At 30.0% G+C, this 22797-nt stretch overlaps 1 protein-coding gene across 1 annotated transcript; it reads right to left on the bottom strand.

The window, feature by feature from the left end:
* Positions 1-834: 834 nt before the first annotated feature.
* Positions 835-18722, bottom strand: LOC129988795 (C-factor-like). The gene is made up of 5 exons (XM_056097067.1): positions 18314-18722; positions 11762-11819; positions 8405-8592; positions 5312-5476; positions 835-1425 (listed from the first exon to the last, which is right to left on the bottom strand). The coding sequence occupies exons 1-5, from the start codon at positions 18443-18445 to the stop codon at positions 1192-1194; spliced, it is 777 nt and encodes a 258-aa protein (XP_055953042.1). The 5' UTR covers positions 18446-18722; the 3' UTR covers positions 835-1191.
* Between the last annotated feature and the right edge of the window lie 4075 nt (positions 18723-22797).

Raw genomic sequence — 22797 nt, 5'->3', positions numbered from 1 at the left:
CATGTTTACTGAACCTATCGTATCATGCTTGGCGAGTTATTTGGCGACTAATCCCTGGCATGCATTCATAGTAACCAAAAATTGAATTTGTGTTTTAAGCACGTTTTTCCTAACCGATTGAATTAAAAATTTGACACAAAACTGCACTTGTAGTCATAAAATCATAAACCAAATGTGATATATTTCAGTCATTGCTACTTTGAGTTAACGCATTTACATATTTCTAAAAGTACAGACAGACTGACGGTCATCCTTTTATTGGATTTGGTTCAAATTATGACAGATGTCTAGATTACAAAAGTTAATTCTTTGCATCAAATTTTATCTATCTGGCTCTCTATCTTTTGTAGTTATTGTGGATTTAAATTCTATTATAAGCTTAATTCTATGTTAAATTTAAAATTCTATTCGTGTTAATTCTATTGTTAAGTTCTATGAATTTTCAAATTAAAAAGTTAATGTTAATTAATTCTATTAAATTAATGTTAATTAATAGAATTAAATGTTAAATTCTATTCGAAAAACCGAATAGAATTCCTCTGAGTGGAGTTTGCTCAAAATTAGGTAGAAATCTACAAATTTGGTGTAAAGATCTTATAGCTGTTTAGATCAAAGCATTTTTGAGTTGTCTTTGTTACAGTCAGACAGACCTTATTTAAAAATGTGTTTTTCGAATTCAGTGAAGTCTAGAACTAGGAGATTCTTCAATTTTTTTGGTGATTGCTAGATTTTCTCTATTCCATTTATACGAGAAATTAAAAACAGTGTTCGACAAATTTGAACTAAGCATTCCAGAATTGAAAGCACCAAACACAGGAAAAATTTTATGTTTATTTCATCTCGGAAAAAATTACTAATATATATTCATATTAAGTTACATCCCTACAAACAATATTACATGCCTAACAACATTATTACAATATTTTCACAATATTTTCCATCATTCAAAATATCGAATAACATAGTGAATATATCGTACAGTATTATGTGCTAATAGAGATATTAACAATCTAAGCAAACTTCACGAAAAGGCAGCATGATGATGTAAAGTAACATTAACAAAGTCTTGTACAGAGACAAAATTGTATATATTTAAAAACGTAGTACACAAATAACTTAACAAATAATCGCCAGTTTCAGATATGAAAATGATGATTGAAAAAGAACATATTGCAGATCAATATTTATATTTCAAAAGACAATGGTATTTCCATTTCTGTCAATAAATGTCCCATGATGCGATTCGTTCAACTGGGACAACGTTTTCATGATGGCAGTGACACTTTCGCCAACTTCCAGTTCCGCCTCGTTCGTTCCCATGTTTCCCATGTCTGTCTTTACCCAACCAGGACATAGATTGACAATCAGAACTCCGCTGTCCTTGACAGTCAAGGCAACTACTCGCATGGCCATATTCAGCGCCGCCTGAAAGTACAGAAGAATAAGAATTATCAATACTATGTTGCATCAATGACAAATAAGAAATTAAGACTTCTAAAAACATTCAATAACCAGCGGGTGAAATCCCCTCAAACATATCTAGAATATACTCTAATAAAATTGCCATACCAGAGAACAATTTACATGGAAATGGTGTATAATAGTTGTAAAATATTAATATTTTTGATGCGAATTTAGCACTTTTACGGAATCTATCATGCCATCTTTGACGAGGTATTTGACGATAAATCCCTTGCATGTTATTAATAGTATTCGAAAATAGAATTTGTGTTTTAGATGCTTTTTTCTCAACCGATTGAATCAAAAATTTGACACAAAACTACACTTGTAGTCACAAAATCCCAAACCAAATTTGATAAATTTAAATCTGTGCGAATTTGAGTTATGGTATTTAAATTGTTCTGAAAGTACAGACCGGCAGAAGGTCAATTTCTTGTTGGATTTGGCTCAAGATTTGGAAGGTATCTACTCGATATGTTAAATTTGCGTACCGAATATTATATATTTAGTTCTCTTTGTTTTTTAGTTATAGCGTTAACATATATTCGAACAGCCGGACAGACAGACTTCCCCTGAACAGATTTAACTGAAAATTTGATAGAAATCTAAAAATTTGGTGTAAAGACCGTATACCAAATTTTAACTCTCCACCTGAAAGTGGTTTTGAGTTTCCTTTGTCACAGACAGACAGACGGACATTTTCTACAAATGTGTCGAACTGAGGAAGGTCTAAAACGTGGACAGTGCTTAAAATCTAGAGTTCAAATTTTTTGTCGGTTAATATAATTTCTCTATAATATATATACGGGAAAGTTAAAAAAAAACATTTCAATTTGACTATTACTAATGGCTTCAATGTGAATCCATTGGTAGTTCTTGAATTATTTGAAATAAATTTGGTTAATTCTAAGACAACTAAAAAATTTGTAAAATATTTATTTATGTTTCTAAATTTTTTTTTGTACAAAAATTATTTATTTATTTCTGAATACAATCATTGTAAAAACTGCTCTGAAGAGCATCTCACATCTAAACAAATTTTTGAATGCCAGCTTTCGCCTCAAATATATTGAAATTCGGGATTAGTACCATACATTTTTGAGGAAATCCTTTGTATCTCTGAGGCACCGGAACTGGTGGCCACAGTTGTCCCAAACTTTGGGGAAGTCTGATGCTAAAATAGTGTTTTAAATTTTTTGAAAGTGCTTTTTTTTAAAGTTATAAGGTTTTAAGGCAATGAACATTTTTAATGTTTTAGTGTATTGAGTTATATACGTTGAGTTGTTTTGAGAGTTTTTTAATTATTTCTTGCTATTTTGACATTTTTATTTATTGTTAGTCTATGGATAGAAGAACAATTCTTTTTGTTCTTTAATAAATCCATAATTACTTTCCTAAGTGATCGTAAAAGAATTTTTTAAGGCTCTCGATTCATTCAAGAATTTTTTTTTATTATGCATACATTTTCACGAAAAAGCATTAAAAATTATAGTTATTAATTGTGAATTGTTGTACTTGGGATCTCTTTTTTGTAAGAAGATTAAAAATTGATAATTTATATTTTTAGTTTAATTAAACATGTATTATATTTTAGGTAACATCTGTTCAACTTGAGTTTTCATCGCCTACATACATTAAGATGTGGTTAACATTAAAAAAAAAAAAGAAAAAAAATTATAATGCAGTGTTCTAAGGAGAAGATGTACTTTACTTGTACCTTCATATACAAGTAAGGTCTTGCACCATGCAAAGTCGTACTTGTACAGTAAAGTCTTGTATCATACAAAGCCCTACTTGTACAAGAAGATCTTGTATCTCCGATTACATTTCTTGCGTATTGAATCACACATTTGCCTGTACTTAGTCCCGGTTTCGTACGAATTCCAGATGTAATTTGAAGGCAAAGGATTTAAAATGAATTATGCATGTGTGAGATACTTAAAGAAGGTTTTAACATTGATAAGATTGACTGACTGCTGTTGCTCTTGACAAACATGCTCTTTTTTTAATAGTTTTGAAGCCTGACAAACAATGTCATAAATACACTCAGTAAAGTAGTCAGAAGGGGTGTACCTCTGACATCATGTTTATATGCATCCCTGAGATTTTTCTTGAAACTGAAATGTTTTAAGAGAATTCTTTTATTATACTATTATAAAGGCACTAAATTTGTTCCAAAAACGATACTTATATATATATATATATATATATATTCATGAAAAGAATAAAAAAAGATTCCATCTAAAAACTAATTTCTGAGGAAAGAATCCGCTGTCTCTGAATTAGTGCTTGTAGAGGATGAAAAGGTGGTGGTAGTGGGATGCAACCTACTAAAGATGTTGTAGTGAATAGCATATAAGCCAGTTAACAATTACGCTACCCAAAAAATTGCTTTTGTATTGTGGTCATGTTACTAGGCTGTGAACCGAAAGGTCCCAGGTTCTATCCTCGCTCAATTCAATCTGCAATATTTTGGTGACCCAGACGTTATCTGTGGTGAATAGCATATAAGCCAGTTAACAACTATGCTGCACGAGCAATTGCTTTTGCATCATGGTCATGTTACTGGAGTGCGAACCAAAAAATGTGGCGGTCTTAATTGAGCGAGGATAGAACCTGGAACCTTGCGGTTCGTTACCCAGTAACATGATCACAATACAAAAGCAATTACTTGGGCAGCGTAGTGGTTAACTGGCTTATATGCTATTCACTACAATGTTTGTTTACACCAGCTTCCTGGCTAAAATTTATAGGAGGCATTCTTTTCTCCCAGACGGTGATCTACGATTGCCTGAACAGGTCTTCTGAAATTTCCCATCACAGCATATCACCCCTCCGTGGAGTTGAATCGTCTACGAATGATAGTCTCGGCTCTCGACTTTTGTAAAAGAACAGTGGTAGGGAAATCTGGGTCGATCTATTTTCTTTTGCTCAAGTTTATAATTTTGTGAGAAAATTTCCAATGCCAATTTAAAGCAGAAAAATGTATATTAAATAAGAGCGGGGTAGTAGAATATCACTTATTGGAATCGGAAATAAAAAAAACAAGCACAGAACTCAAAATGTCCCTATTCTTCAGAAATTATTCAAACAAATAAAAAAATACATCGCAATTTGAAAAAAATATGACATATCAAATCACATCAATGGTAAGCAAACTGGCAAAGAAAAAAATTGTTATTCTTAAAAAATTAGGGTCGCCAATAGTTACATGTGTGTTTCCAAGTCCTTCATTTGGAAATTAAAAATTGAAGAGGAAATTTCAATATAATTTTCTATTACCCATGGTTCAAGTATTGCAATATTAAAGACGGAATTTACTGTAAATGTTGTGCAGTTTTTGCCAAGGCATACATGGGCATATCCAACAGTCAACTACTGGCTCAGTCAGTAACTGAGCTTTTTCGTTTCTGGATTTCCTGCCATGCTGTCAACAATCCCTGCCCTTGGTGCAATTATCCTTAATCACTAGAATGTTTCATACATAATAATGAAATATGTATGGCATAAATTAATTAGAAAAAACTGGTCTGCTGTAACAAGCGTTGTCTTTTGGCAATGCAACTAGAATATAAATGCTTATTGTAAACCGATGACACTTTTTTTCATACAAATTGGATTTTTCAACCCATGAAATACGGATTGAATGCGGAAGTGAAATAGTAGTTTAATATTCTTGTTCTACAGAATTTATGATACAAAAGAATGCAATGTTCTAGACATGTAGGGGGGGGGGATTGAATTTGAATATAATATTTCGTTTCTCCATAAAGACAATTCGCATAAAGACAAGCACTTTCTCCTAAAGGCAATTTGTTCTGCACTAGAGTTAATTTATGTATGTACCAACCTTGCTTGTTTTGTATCCGAAGGCGTGAAGCCATCCGTCTGGATTTTCCAAGCTCAGGCTACCAATGGATCCATCTATGGAAGAAAGGTTGATCACTATTGTTCTGGAAACCGTCGTCTCAGTGGTTTTACGGACAGCTGATTTCTTTAGAAGTGGAAACAATTCCTGCAAAACAAATGCTGATATCAAGTATATAATATAAAATATAATTTTATAGAAACCCATGATATACAGGGTCTTGGAAGAGGCTATAAAAGTAAAACTATAAGATAAAAAGGCTACCAGAACTGATAATAGTTTATAGGACAACATGGAGTTTTATTTTTTGCAAAAGAAAAAAAAAAAGAGAAAGAAAGAAAGAGAAAAAAACGAAAGAAAGATAGAAAAAGAGAGAGAGAGAAAGGAAGAAAGATAGAAAGAGAAAGGAAGAAAGAGAGAGAGACAGAGATACAGAATGGAAGAAAGATAGAAAGATAAAGGAAGAAAGAGAGAGAGAGAAAGGGAAAAGGTTAAAAAGAGAAAGAAAGAAAAAAGATAGAACGAGAGAGAACGAAAGACAGAAAAGTTCAAAAACTCATTACTTGCAAGTAATAACCCTGTATGCGATTTGTTAACGAACATTGGCCGTGAGACATCTCAGGCCAATTTTTACTTCAATAAAAGAGCCATAACTACAGGATTTGAATCAAACAAACTTACATGTTAGCCAAGAACTTCCAGGAATTCTTATTAAATCTCGATTTGGTGGAGCGTGTGTGTGTTTATTTCGATCTTTTAGGACCACATCCATCAGTGAATGTTCCAAAACCAAGGCAGGTTAACAATATTATAGCATTGGATTTTGGAATTTCTTTTCTTCGGAAAATATATGTGTTCTAAACATCCTATGTTTTCCTATAAACTTTTATCAAGTTTGATAACATTTTCCCAAATAGTGTGCCTTTTATGGCGGTTTCAAAGTGGAACTTTGATTATAAACCCTATTCTTCTGGGATCAAAACGCATCTATTATAAGGAAAGTAGCAGTTTATTTCTGAGAATGATTCTTTCGAGCTCGGCAGATTTGAAATATCAAATTTCACCACATCAAACATCAAAAATTACAAATTAAAACATCAAAAATTACATTAATTTCTTTACTTTCTCTTTAGGTGCTTTGTATATGAGAAAATAAAATGATGCTTCTTTTTGAACGTTCATTGAATAAAGCACTAAAGAAGTTTTACTGTCATTTCCAAAAAGAGATAGTTTCTAATTTGAAAAAATAATTATCAAAATATTATCAGAATTTATCCTTAAAAAATTAGCAAATTATTAACAATTATCAGTAAAAATGTTCAGTAATCCATGTACCTATTATTCATGTTCATATAATGTTAAAATGAAATAATTATTTTCTGAAATGTTATACACTATTTTATTCATATTCATTCATCACGAATTTCTTATCAACTTTCTGAAGTAGATTAAACATATGATATTTTTAAGAATCTGTAATATTTGTTCCTGTGCAATAAATGTCAGTGCATGGAGGCGAATTTTACAAATAATGGATGCCAGGTTAATAATCATGGCCTTAGTGACGAATATCATGTCTTTGGCTACAAAAATGGAAGCTTTCGGAAGTACAGGAGTTAAGGCGATATCTGTGTTAGAAACCATCATTCGAAGATCCTTATATAAACTTTCGTATCTTCTAAAGGAGAATATAAAAACCCAAAAACCTTAAAACCAATGAGTCGAGTGAATTTTCTGTAATTTTGATCCCGGCGAGAGTGCTTTAGTTGTTTTGAGTTTTTCTTGTGGAATATAATTTTGTTATCTGTGAGCGAAATTTTTGGATTTCTGCTCATACATGCAACGGATTTTGCAACGAAATTACATTTGTCTCACTTTTTTCCGTTATTTCTCACATGGAGAGATTTCCATTAGAGAAAAAAGGAAAGACACATTCCGGTAAAACGAAAACAGTTATCATCTAAATATTTTTCAAATTTATAAATCTCTTTTCCTTTCCTTAAAAACGACCTTTAGCTTTTTGATGGGTACATTGTTTGTAAAATGCTCTGTAATATATTAATAATTCATGTTCGCATAATATTATAATGATATAACATTTCTTTCTACTATTTCATGTAAGAAATGGTTTTTCCATAACGCACTAAAACAGCAATAAAAACATGAGGAAATTAATTTAAAATTTTCTTGGAATTTTTAAAAATTCCTTCGCAAATAATTTTATTAAGAGTAATACTTTAAAATGTTACAATTTTGTTCCTGACTTATCCTGAACAACAAATAAAACATGTATAAAAATTTCTAATGAACTTAAAAAAAATTCACAGATTTTTTTACCACTATGTTAGTCACTAATTTTAATAGATATGCGTTAATCCTCTCATTCCGTGGATCATTCGAGTTCATGTACTTCAACATATTGGAATGGCCAAGTTTCTCTTTCAAAGATAAGAAAAATTCCCTTCTCTCCCCTCCCCCCCCCTCCCCAAACCGCAATGCAGCCAGCGTTCTTTAGATTGATACTCGAAAGAGAACTCATTTTAGCTGAAAACTATTAAACAAATATATACCTAATTTGCATAATTTGAGAAATCTTAGAAAACTTGCATGTCCCCTAAACCCATTCTAAGGTAGCATCTCTGAAATTATTACTATTAAATTAACGAAAGAGATAAAAAATTTTCTCAGTGATATCTTGGGGTCCCACGTGCCCACCGTAATTTTGTTGAACATGCTTTCGGTACCCTTTAATATTGTTCAATAACGTTTAGAGTTGAAATAAAGTCGCCAAATTAAAATTATGTTCAATCGTAGCAATCCTCAAAATTTCATTTGCAACTCTGCAAAATGAAAGTTGAATACTTCTTCAGTATTTTCTACCCTCAAAATTCAAATTAGTGGCCGTTTGGCGAGAATTATAAGTACTGACAAAAGTTTACGATCGAGTAATTATTTGGAAATGAGAACATACCGTAAACTTTAGCCTAAACAAGGATTGCGAGAAACAGAGGACAACATAATAAACGGGCTTTTCTATATCATGTAAATGTATCGTTTATACAAAAGTATCAGTACCTTTAATACCATGACAGGTCCTACTGTGTTTGTAGAAAAGTGCAACAACATATTATCTTCGGTGATTTCGGGAAAGCCTTCAAATTTTAAAGCTCCAGCGTTATTGATCAGAAGATCCAGTCCTTTATCTCCAACCACGTCTTCGACTATCTTGCGTGCGTCTTCAATTTCTTTTGCCTTCGTCACATCTAGCGCAGGAAAAATTATAAATATTAAAAATAAGCAAAAGTAATAAATTAAGTCGCTTTTACCATTGAACCTAAATGTAGAATATATTTTCTAATCAATAACATTGAGATCAAAACAAAAATTATAAATTCTTGAGACACTGATGATAAAGCTTGAATAAACTGGAAGTTTAATCACTCAAAATACACTTTAATTTTTAGTGAATTTTCAACATTGAATATTCACTACAGATTGAATGACGAGGTTCAGCGGTTACCCTCATGGCATTCACTATTATTAAATGTCACAGGTGACAGGCATTGAGTTTATCAGAAAGTGATTGGTGAATTACAAAAAAGTGACTTTCCAGTGACTGTCGAAGCCAAGATCACTAGAAGCACATAATTCGAGTAAATTTTCAATGTTTTAAAATTTGTTTAATATTATTATTGTTACTAAAAAGGTGCGAAGAAATTAATGCAATATGGAACATAGAAACGACTGCATTTCAGAGCTATCAGATCACCTGCGACCTCAATAAAATAAATGCATTACGAATGATTACATAAATTCACTTTAAATTAACTTTTGTAATTAATATTTTCCAAAATATTCAATGCTTAATGAGAAATCCATGCTGTCTAGGCATGAAATTAAGAGAAATTAATATGGTATTCGACATGTTAAAGAATTTCACGCATTTTAAATAATAGATTTGTTTGCCAAATTTTAATATATATATATTAATTACAATGTATAGTATTATATCAAATTTTAATTCTGGCTTTTCCAAATATTCATTCGATCTCTGCATAAAGATTATAAGACTTCATTCATTTAAGCAATCGATTCATACGAAATCTTTTTAAAGTGTGGGAACGAACCTTTGTTTTTAAAATGATTTTTAAATTCAAATTTTTCTTTTTCTTTCAGTCTCTCAAATTATATACTATTATATATTCTTACACTCACTTATAAGGACACAAAGTTTTATGCTTCTAAATACAAAATTCACTTTTGGAATCTTGAATTGATTGTTGATACATTAGTATCATAATTACTTGAAAAAGAGGCCAAAATGCCACTTTCCGCATGACATGTGTGACATCTTATCTTCCCCGTTTCTCTCCAGGGAAAATAAGGGTTATTTAGAATCACTCAGGAGGTACTCATCACCTGTAGCTTAGATTTCGCGCTCATCAGCCAACAGAAATACAGGTCCGTTCCAAAATAGTCATCGAGTTACTTACGAAAAAGTAGTAACCCGACCCAGTAAGTGCTATATTGGAAATTTTGTATTTTAAATTTTCAAACAGCTAGTCCTATCTGTTTGAGGTCTTCAGCAGAGGGAGACGTAGTTCGCGGTTGCCCGTATTTCTTATTCGGATCTCGTTATACCGAACTCGTGAACTTGACTTAAAATGTTGGGTCAAACGTTTCAGCAAATGATTTGTCAATTGCAAATACAAAAGTTCTGACTACATGATGTGGTGAATGTTCGATCCATTGCTTAGTGGGTCAGTTGAGGAGGGAAGATATTTTACGCATATTCGAGATTTCATTTCACTCGAGAGTGAAAAACCGATAATCAATGGAACATCCTCCTACGTGAATGTTCGAAATTTAACATTGGAAGCTCGTGTCTCGAAGTCTCATTACAAGGCGCAATAAACTGCCAGCATCCAGCATTGGAAGATGTCTGCAAAATAGCGTAACGACAGCTTTAGGAAGGAGATATACAGGGTGTTTATAAAGTCCCGGACCCATTTTGATGTTTAATAACTCATAAAATAATAAAGATATAAACACACTTATGACATTTATTGGTGGAATAACTCATATATTTTCCTTTTCAGGTTTGAATATTTTTACTTTTGTAAATATCGTCTGCGCGTGTGGTTAATTTCAGATAATTTCATTTTCCAGTCTAAATATCTGTACTTTTCTAAATATTGTCTGCTTATTAATTGCATTTTTCTCTCTTTTGTTTTTGGCAACTATTGCAATGTTATGTTTACTTTTGATGTGTTTGTTCTATGTAGTACTTTTGTATGTGATGTTTTATTCGAGCGGATATTAAGGAGAATGCATACACCACAAGAGAAAGCACAGATTTTATGGTGGTTCATAGAAATGAAATCGATAGTGCAAGCACAGAGAAATTTCAGAAGAATTTACCAAAAAGATCCTCCATCCAAAAACAGCATCTTGCGGTGGAAAAAGAATTTTCTAGAAATTGGAAGTATCGAAGATAAGAAACGTTCCAGACGTCCTTGCACAAGTGATTTTGATGTTGAGCGTGTCGGAGAGACATTTTTACACATTCCTAAAATATCTGTGAGATCAGCGGCAACAGAATTGGATATGCCAATTTCGACGGTGTACAAGGTCATTAAAAAAAATTAAGACTGCATGCATACAAAGTTCAAATTGTTCAAGTTTTGGAACCGAACTATAGACCTAGGAGGATGGCCTTTGCAACAGATATGCTAAGGAGGATAGAAGATGCTGCTGATTTTCTGAAGAGCATAATGTTCTCCGATGAAGCATCCTTTCATGTTTCTGGCATTGTTAATCGCCATAAAGTGCGCAAATGGCTCTGTGGATGCCGACATGCTTGTCGCTACCTGGCGTGAAATTGACTATCGACTTGATATTCTCCGTGCGACGAAGGGGGCACACGTGGAAGTTCATTGACATGGGTCATGAAACTTTTTGAGTCTATTTAACCATTTATGTTATTAATTTAAATCTATCTTTATTATTTTATGAGTTATTAAACATCAAAATGGGTCCGGGACTTTATAAACACCCTGTATAATTGCAATTAAACACTGAATTGCTGTCTGCGGTTAGAAACGCAAATTATGTCGAGAACACTAAAAATTTCGAAAGAATACACACTATTTTCAGTACAAAGTTTTCTCAGTACAAACAGTTTGTATATATTACATTTAACAACAAAAACTGATTTACAAGTGGAATACTTCCATAGTAAAAGGGAACAGCTACGTCGAATAGTTCCGGAAATGGTAACCTTTGTGTGTTTTATCGTTCAATCATGTTTGCATTAGCATTGGCTGTATAACAAAATATAACCTACCATTCCTTTTTGCCCAACTAATTTGAGTTCACCTTCTATTTTCCTTGTATATCAGTATATCATCAATTAGAAATAGTACAACTTACCCAATTGGATTAAAAGAATTTGCGTCTGCTGTGTAGAATCTCTAATTGTCTCGAGGGCCTAGAAACATGTAACAGTTAATTAAATTCTCATCGACTATTAATGCAAGACATTACACTTTAATAACTTCCAATAATGTTTCAAAACAAAAAATTTCTTATAAATAAAAATAAACTGCCAACAAAAATCAGTAAATAAAGTAAATTATCGTTTATTATTCAATTTTCCATCTTTTGAATTAATGATATAAAATTGGAAATTAATTACTAATTTTATTATTATTATTAATTTAATACTACTAATGCAAATCCACTTAAAAGTAATAATTTTCAAGTTTAAAAAAATAGCGCTAATATATTGTGCTAATAATAGTGCTCTACCACAACATAGTATCGAAACATATTTACATTTTTAAATCGTGCATTTATTTTTAAGCGAGAAAAATCACACCATTCTTGAGTGCTAATTATCACCACCTATCTTGAGTGCTAATTATTTATTTCTTATTTTATTCACTGTATTTGAATAGTTACAGTATTTAATTTTTTTTAAAAACTAACTATTTAACTAAACAATATTTAACTAAAAAAATTAGGCTGTCTGTCTGAGTGTCTGAATTTAATAATACAGACTCAAATTAAGTACAGTGAGTGCTTTTTCTTTAAAAAAAAATTAAATTAACTATTGATCATCGAAATTCAATTATTCAGTTATTCCTTCAAAAGTTCAATAAAACCCTTTGCTTCTTTAAAGATGGATGGAAAAATTTCTTCAAATTGTTTTTCACCATAGCTTAAATTGGCGTCATACAATATTTCTTCTCTTAATTCTGCAATTGTGGATAATTCCGGTGTCATGTCGTCATCACAGTTCACATAATCAACAGAAAATCAGCAGTGAAACGAAGTCTTGTGTCATATAAATGAAGAAGTAATTTATTGATGATTGCGAGTGAATCGGGAATTTAATGAAACGACATATAAATGAGAAATGTGGATCTAGGTATTTTGAATGTACACACTTCAGTCATTTTAGGCATTTTTAGATGGATTCCTTATAGGAAGATTATCGATTGCAATGGTTTTCATGATACGAATTTGGGCAAATTTTTATAAATCTTCACCGATCATAGCCCCCCAGAACCCGAAATCATCTTTCGTACAAAATTTTTATATGTATATACAGTCTGTCTAAAAAGTATTGGGGCACCCCACAAGTTCACAGAATTTTATGATAATATTTCACTTAAATATACAAATGAAACCAAAACAAAGAAATACATATTATTTTGATACATACAAATCATAGTAATTCAAACAATCACATTTATGCAATCAGGGTTAAAATTGAAAATAAAAGAAATCAAGTGAAAAAACATGCTCAAAAAAATATTGGAACACCCCACAAGTTCACAAATTTTTATGATAATGTTTCACTAAAATATAAAAATGAAACCAAAACAAAGAAATAAATATTATTTTGATGTATACAAATTATAATAATTCAAACCAAACTATCTATGCAATCATGGTTACAATTGAAAATAAAAAAAAAAATCAAGTGAAAAAACGTGCTTAAAAAAGTATTGGGACATTTCCCAATAAATAAAGAAAAATGATGCAACTTAAAATTTAATATTTTGATGGTCCGCCTTTGCTTTTTATGAACTCTCGTAGTCTATTTGGCATGGGTTGGACTAATGTTTTGCAAAATGATCCATCGATTTTGGCCCTCACTTCGACCAAATGTTTTCTAAACTCCTGCTTCTTAGAAATTTGATTTTCATATAGTTTTTGCTGCAAATAATCCTACACATACTCAGTAGGATTAAAGTCTGGATTTTGTGCAGAAGTCTTAATAACACTAGGGCAGTGGTAGAGGACCCATTATTTGCAAATATCAGTGATGTGTCTCTATGATTCGGGTCATTATCTTGTAGTAATTTAAAATGTTTTGAGATTCCCAGCTTGCTTACACTTTGCTTTAAATTTCGCTTAAGAATGTAAAGACAGACATGTTTATTCATTATACAACCAATACAATTTATGTTCCCGCCACCAGTGCTTGACATACAAACCCAGACTATTTGATTGCCACCTCCATATTTGACAATATGTCGTAAATTTTTGGCATGCATAGCTGTATTTGGTTTCCGCCAAACGTTTTGCTTGGCATCTGATCCAAAAATGTTATATTTGCCTTCATCAACAAAAATTACATTTTCCCCAAATTCTTTTGGATGGTTTACAATCATTTATCAAATGCTAGCTTAGCTTGTCGATTTGCTTTGCTAATGTAGTGCTTTCTTTGAGGTACTCTGAAGTGATATTTATGTTTTCTTAAATCACTTCAGACAATTTCAGAATTTAAAGATTTTCCAAACTTACTTTTACGTTGCAGAGTCAATTTTATTGCTCTAGTTTCTGGATTAAAGTGAACTTATTTCACAATCCACCTCTTTTCACTTTCATTTAATGTCCTTGGACGCCCTGATCTTTACCTGTTTTGAACATTGTTTGTTTTCTTCAACCTGTGAATAACGTTAAAAACAGATAGATATGTCCTGTACAGAGAACTGATTCCCCATTTCTCCAATGACTTATTACAAGATTTCACACATCAACCGATAAATCTTTGTTTCTCGCCATTTTTTCTATAACTAATCTTATCTATTGAAAATTTTATGTTTAAAATTATAATTTACAAAGTGATAGTAAATTCAATTCTATTGGGGTGCTATATATCTGTTGAATTTCTCTTTATAAAAGTGTCCTAATACTTTTTTGACTCCCATTTTGCTTTTGAATTATCTTTAAAAAGCTATATCAAATTATAATTCTTTAAATACCAATAAAATTTTTCTTAGAAACTTTACACCAAATGTTAAAAATTTCTTGATTCATTTTGTTTTTTATTTTAATGTGATAAATAGTTTTATAAATAGCTTTGTACAGGGCTGACCATCTGGAAGGTGCAGCGGATGCTATGCACCTGGGCCCCACGATTGAGGGGGTCCCAATATAATCAAGAACTAAAATAATGCTGAACATTAATAGCGACATGGGAAGAAGGGAGGAAGAAATCTAATTGGAACAAGCGATAAGTTTTGAAATATACGAAGTTAACAGATAAGTTACAGTTTAGTGCAAGTGTGCAACAAATTATAAACATAAAGTACAGCCATTTACCTCACCTACTAGATTAAATTACATATATTACTTTGATAATTCATACTATAAAATGTTTAAAATTGTTAGATCTAATCATGTCCAAGCCAAGGAAGTATCCCTTTGGGTGTCAAGACTCGCTTTCAAAAAAGAAAATGAGCAGAAAAGAAGAAAAGCTAAATTTCAAAAAGTCATTAATATATGTTTTTCTTTTCTACGAAGTAATTCAGGCAATAAAATTGCTTTGACTTCAAAAGTTCCAATTCAAACTTCAACTGGTGAGAAAACTTCCGCACAAACTACACAATCTTGCAATGAAAGTATAGAAACTAGGAAAATCTTATTGGTGCACACTTGCACTTTGAAGAACCATATTTTATACAAATATGAGTGAATAAGAAAATAACGACGAAATCGATAGTAACAAATGTAATCAAGTGAATAAAAGTGATTCAGGTTTATGACCAAACATTGTAACTGATAAGTTTAAAATATTTTGTGTTAAAAACAGACCGGTACAACACAAAGGAGTTTTTGCTAAAAATGCTGAAGGTAGATCATTTTCCACTACTTCCAATTATTTTTAAAAAGTGCCAAATGGTGAAATGCAGCTTCGCAGCTGGTTAATTTATTCAAAAACGCAAGACTCGGTATTTCGTTTTTGCTGTATATTATTTTCCAGGGGAAATGAAAAATCTACACGATTTATATGTTTCTATAATAACTGGAGAAAGTTATCAACTGTAATTCAAGATCATGGGCGTTCTATTTGTCTCTTAATACTTTTATTTCTTGGAAAGAATTGCTGAAAGGACTAAATTTATGTTCGACTATTGATAAAACAAATCAAGTTAATATAAATAATAAAACGAAGCGATTTAAATTACTATTTCAAATAATTGTAGATGTGTAAAGGTTACCCTGGTTAGTCCTCTAAACCTAAAGTTTGTAATAACATGCAATCAATACACAAATGTAAATGTAATAACATGCAATCAAACACAATATTTTAAAAAAAACTTATTGTAAATTTTCTTTTACTCCAATTAATAATTATAATTAAAATATTTAAATGCGTTTAAGATATTATTCAATATTATTTAAGAAAAGCAGGCGATTATTTCCCTCCAATATAAATGAAAAATTAAACGATTAATTTGTAATTTCTATCAGAAAAATGTATTGTTTGCATTTAATTGAAAGAAGAACATTGGCAAACGATATTTAATTTCTTTCAAATATGTTTAAAATGCAGAAATAAAGTTTCAGTTCTTGCCGAATCATACAATCTTTTGGCATTTGCTATAAACTTCAAAGCTTAAACACAATAATATTAGCTTTGTAGCAAGCTTAGATTTGTATTTTATTTTTATATTATTTGTATTTCGATATTACTTTATGCAATAAATACTAAATTGTTTCATAGCAATATAAGCGTTACCTACGATAGCTTCAATATGTATTATTTCATTTTTTCTTTATCGTATACTAAGTATAGAGAAGAATATGTAATCATCAAAAAATTAAAATACGAGATTTTGATGGAACTCTTCGTTTCGTACTTCCCTGAGGCCCAAAATATATTTTTGCCATTTTTGCTATCTGAAAGTCAATTGTCTGTTACAAAGATAACTCTAACAAGCTTTGAAGTAGACAGATAAAACTTCATATATGGTTTTCTCCATCAAATACGCAGATTTCTGTTAAACGTTGAGCAAAATCTGTTTAAAGGAAGTTTGTCTATTCGACTGTTTGAGTACAAATGAATTCAATTATAAAACGCAAAGAGAATTTGGTACACAGGTTTGGCATCTGAAATAGAGATTCCTATTGAATTTTGAATCCAATCTGTCAAGCGGTTGATCATCTGTGTGTCCATACTTTCTGATGTATATAAAAAGGGTAATTTATTAACGCAGTGATTTAAATCAATGAAGTTTATTACATACGAGAGGAATTATTTAAATTTTATTTAGGCATTTTGAGTAGACATTTTCAATTCATTCATTTGAAGCTCTATGCAGCATATACTATGAGAATCTTTTTCAATAAACGAACCTTCATCGTAATCAAATATTGAAATGTGAATACATTTCAATACATGATAGTAATAATATATTGACATTTCAAAACACTTAAATCAATATCCAAACGATTTATTTTTATTTATTCCTTTTTCTCATATTTATTTCATTGGGCAAAAAATTAAAATAGTAAAATTCTTTAAGATTTATTCAAAATTGCTAATCAATGACAATTACTTACAAGTACTCTATGCATTAAATTTAATTTATCTAAATAAATTTATTATCTATTATCTATTATCTATTTATTATCTAAATAAATTGCATTTATCTAAATATTTAATTATTATTTATTAATCACCGATTGATTTCATTGACATAATTTCTTTTAAATAAATTTAAAATCAAAAATTATTATTAAATTATTTAAATTATTTATTTTATTAATTGAATTGTTATTAATGAATATTATTATTTTGAAGTGTATTTCACAAATCGACCATCACATATCTAGTTAAATGAATAATTAATAATTCAGTTTATAATAAGTTATAATTAATTCAATTTTATTTAAAAATGATTTTAATTTTGCAATGTAAACATACATAATAATTTGTTTTTTTAATTTATAAAATTTGCTTATTTGGCAGTAGGTAAATAACAATTTCAATCGCACAACTTGCGGCCCCCTTCATCCCAGTTCCCCATGCAGTTGTCTAGTTTGACTGAGAACATTCGCAATTTATTAAAAGAAAATAAATGGAACATCAAATTCAATAATCACAAATATGTTTTTACTAAAAATTTTTATAAAATCACAAATTATACGCAAAATTGTATCCTATTTAATAATTTTTCCAAACTACTAGATAGCTTTCGGTCAAAATTTGTAATTTAACTATTTAATATTGTATCAGCTTTAAAATGTTCTTTAAAAATTCTAAAAAAGAATAATAACTTTATCAACTGACTTTCTTGCAACTTATACTTTTAAACGAAAATATTTTATTCGTATTTATAAAAGATAAGAAATATATCAAATATATCTAACTGAAATGATAATTAAAAAATCCTTGAAATATTCAATCTAAAAAAAGAAGAAAAGAAAAAAAAGAAAAGAAAAGAACGACATACATAACATATAACATAATGCATAGACATATAAACATTTTACAGTTTCCTATTCTAATAATAATCAATTTTTCATTGCTTTTCATCTTTAAAAGACAACCGAAACCTATTCTAATACACAAAAAATAAAGATTATCCTTTAAACAAATTATGAAGAATAAAAGAGAAATAAATTTTATCTAAAATGCCATTTACCGAAAAGATAAAAAAGATAAATTGAAAAGAATGTTACCTCTTTGGCATTGCTATCTCTATAAGTTGCAAATAACAAGCGTGGAGGCTTGGACAAATTTATCAATTGCTTCACAAATTCCAAACCAATTCCACGATTTGCTCCAGTGACTAAAACGCTTTCTATATCCATTTTTTTTGTAAATTATAAACACTTCTGACCTGCAGAGATGCACAAAATGATTCAGCTAAAAAAATAATTCTTCTGATCTGCAGAAATACACAAAATGATTCAGCCAAAAAATAATTCACTCAGAAAACAGAATATTTTGTAGATGATAAACAAAACACAGTTATGAATGAAGAGTTTGCCGTTATCTATGTAAATATGAAATGCCGCAGCTACACCAAACTGATAACGTGTTAACGATTGAATGAACGTTGACGATTGAATGGCACAAACAGAAGCCGTGGAGTTTGAACTTCTTGTCTCTTTCGTTGAGCTATGTTTATTTTTCGTTTCTATTTATTCCCTCTCTTGTTGTGTTCTGCTTCGTTTAACCCCATTATGTTAAGACATGATAAGAGAGGGAAATAAGCCGATCTTTCAAGGATTTTGTAGAATTTTCGGAATGGATCTATTGCAACATCATGAGCAATAAGTTTCAATGAATCAATTACGCGAATTATAAGGATTTTATTTTTAAATTAGATGAAAGACTATTACAGCATACACAAACTCTTTGTTTTGTGAATCATAGTATATAAATAGTGAACTTACTCATAGTATACAAAAAATGACTGAATCATAATATTCAAATAATTCACTTAAAGTCGCAATCATGTATCTCGAGTGGTTTGTATGACATTTTGTGCCGTTTCATATGCGACCACAGCTGTTCGATAAATATCATAATCTAAATCTGTTAATAGATATTTAGCAGACGATTTCTTTTCAGACATTTTATAACTGCTACTATTTTTATTTTGTTAAAATATTATTAAAACGTAAAAGCAAACGATTTTTTTCTTTGATAAACATATTTTATTAATATTATTTCGTTTATTTTTTGTATAATAACTGATGATCAATGGTAAACCTTCTGGAATCTGACAATGTTTGTAAGATACGCTGTTATGTTCAAAGAACAAACAAGCCGATGGAATTCTAAATTGCTTGGAGTATTAAATTGGTTTTAAGAATTGAAGATGCTCTGCAAGCTATAGTTTGAAGCTTAAGAAAACGGATAGTTTTCTAGAAAGCATGCAAAACACAGCAATGATTAGTTGTTCAGAATTAGGCTGAATAAATTCTGGTTTTAGACTTTTTGTCAAAAATTTAAGAAATATCTTTGATTTGTGACACTTTTGAAAGAAATGTTTAAATTTTCATATAATTAAAATAATTTTAAATTGATAAATTTAATTTTATTTCTAAAAAAATTAGCTACAGAATTTTTTTCCAACTAATTTATTATCTATAATTCTGATTCCATTTCGCTTTTTAAAAAATATTGTTAAATTTTTATGCTTTGGTTTGTTTCGGATAAAAATTAAAATTGACTATATATCTCGATTTTCGGTTGACTGTAAGGGATTTCATTTCTCTTTCGAAATGCCTAATATATGTGAAAAAATATTTGTTTACTTTGGCTTAGACTATTTTTATTTTTTAAAATTTTGTTTGCGATTTTTAAGATTTATTTGAATTGATTTAGACTGAAAATATGCAATTTTGACAAAAAAAAGAATGAAATAAATATTTATCTAGTTATCTTTATTTAATTTAATTTCATATTTTTCAATTTCGTAATAATGAATTGAAAGATTTCTTTATAACATTATCAGTTTTTTTTCTAAATATCTTTAAACTCCACACAACACAGAATTTCGAAGTTCTTTTTATTGAATGACATTTTAATGGTAACCCTTCAAGAAGAATAAAATTCGGAAGAAGATGCTCCTACAGGATGGAATCTAAGAAGCACCATTTATCCACACAAGTCTAACACGAATTATCTTTCGTAAAAAAGTACTCTTTGTATAGATATGAAACGATTTTTAAATATATGATAATATATAGCATATTTTCCATTATAATTTTTAAAAATTATTAAATACTCAATATTCAAAAGTAAAAAATATAATGTATTTTACTACAATCCATAATAATACCTAAATTAACCATTGGTTATTGATGATAACCATAATATTTACATTTAACAGTATCAAATACTTCATGAAAACTGCAATAATAGATGCTTCAATGTTGCACGAAATATTTATTTGAAGATTTTAGGTAGCATTAATCATTAGATCTAATCAAATGCTAGTAAAAAACAAAAGGAAGCTAGTAAAAAACAAATATGAAATAATTTCAACAGAAGTTAGCTAGAAAAATATATTTACAGAAAATATTTTTTCAGAGCAGTACTTTATCTGTTATCTAAATTATCATCACATTTTATTTTACTTGAATTTTTATGATCTAAAATTGATAAGCTGATTATTTCCGTAATTTTATCATCACACCCGGAACTTGAATACGAGCTGTCCACACTTGTCTTGATAAGTTAAAAGGATGTATATGTCAAAGATTTTTTTTATTTATTGCTTTGATCAGGAAAGCCTTTCTAATAGGCTATTTAAATTTTTTCTTTCTTTTAATAAATAAGGTTTTAAAATATTAAAGTTCAAAAATTTAAAATTTTTAACTAATTTCTCAGCATTAGAAAAAATTACTTGCTTTGATCGCATTGATGTTTTAATTTCTTGTATACGTGGTAAGCGTCAAAAAAAATATGAACTCGAGATTTTGATGAATCACCACATTTTAGACCTGTCTGAGCTCGAAAAATCGATTTTCAGATAATGTACGTCGGTCAGTCTGTGACAAATATTACTAAAAAACGCTTCAAGCTAGACGGTTGAAATTTGGTGTATGGTACCAAATTGTAGATTTTTGTCAAATTTTGAGCAGACTCCGTTTAGAGAAAATCTTTATGTCCGGCTATTCGAATATAAATCAATATGATAACTACAAAACGAAGAGCGCTAGATAGAGGAAATTCGGTGCATAGATTTGATATCTACAGTGTAGACTCTTATAAAATTTGAGCTAAATCCAACAAGGGATTGACCATCTTTCAGTCCGTACTTACAGAAACATATTTACTCGATAATTCAAAAACGCGATGACTTAAGTATATCAAATTTGCCAAAGGATTTTGTGACTACAAGTGCAGTTTTGTGTCTTTTTGTTTCAGTCGGTTGAGAAAAACGTGTCTAGAACACAAATTCTATATTCGGTTACTATTAACTGAATTCCAAAGATTAAGCGCCAAATACCACGCCAATGATAATTCAGTAAAAAGGCTAAATTCACATCAAAAAATATTTTGTAACAATAGCACGCCAATGCCATGTAAAACGTTTACTGGCACGACAAATTTATTAGAGAGTATGAGAGAAAGTTTTGGACCCCCCCCCACTGGTTTAAAGTTAAATAAATGAAGTTATTCAGCTATTGAACCTCGAAAAAGTGTCTTTATTAATAGAGGTTTAAAATGGAATTTCAAATTCCGAGTCTATGAATAAAATAAAAATTATCCTTTCTCTGTTCAAAGGAATCAAATAAAAAACCTTTAAACACATTTCAAAAACAGGACCCTGTTAAATTCTGTAGGAGGGCAATGCAAGTTTCTGATCCACATCCAATTCCTTCTTCCATATATAATTTTTTTTTAATTTTCTATCAACATAATTAAGTTCAATAACAAACGTATTAAAATTGAATTAAAAATAATTTTAAACAAAGTAACAAAGAAATTATGAAACATTTTTAAAACATAATCTTCATGCGCTAATCCCAAATTTGCCATAGATATTGACTAAGAAGTCAATCAACCAACTGTGAGAGGATTGGATCACACTGGTTCTGTAAGCGAATTTGAGGGGGAAAATGTAAGTATGATGTTCTGAAATTCAAACACTACTTCATTTAACTTCAGTAAGTTCTAGTAGATAAGCCAAAAATTAATTGTAACAGAGATAAGTTGTAACACATACGTTGCTAAGCATGATTTTTACAATTGGTATAATTCGGTTAATGCAGTCGATGCTCTATGGAAACTAGTAGTAAAAAACTGGGAACAAATGCTCCATTTTAACTAGCAAATGGGAAAAAATATTTCGTAAATTTTGATTTAAGATTAGTTAATTGATTGTTTTAAAAATGTCTTTACTTATTTACTTTCCCGTGTATTAAGTTTTACAAAGCTGCTCTAGTCTTTTTTAACCGAATTGTTTTATATAAACCAATAAAAATGTCAGAAATTACGCAATGAGGCAAATTGCTACAAAGCCAAGAGATAAAATGTAACATATAACAATTTACGAGATTTTTCTTCGATTTTGTTCGATTCGAACATTTAGACGTTCTGTTTTAAATATTAATTCGAAGAATTAATATCTACTCTCTAAGAATTCACCTCTGAAAAAATCTAAAAAATCTCCAAAATTAAAACATAAAATAAAATAAAATTC

Source organism: Argiope bruennichi, chromosome 10 (assembly GCF_947563725.1).
Source record: "Argiope bruennichi chromosome 10, qqArgBrue1.1, whole genome shotgun sequence".
Taxonomy (NCBI): domain Eukaryota; kingdom Metazoa; phylum Arthropoda; class Arachnida; order Araneae; family Araneidae; genus Argiope; species Argiope bruennichi.
The sequence above is the reverse complement of the archived record's forward strand: the minus strand, read 5'-3'. Positions and strand labels throughout refer to the sequence as shown.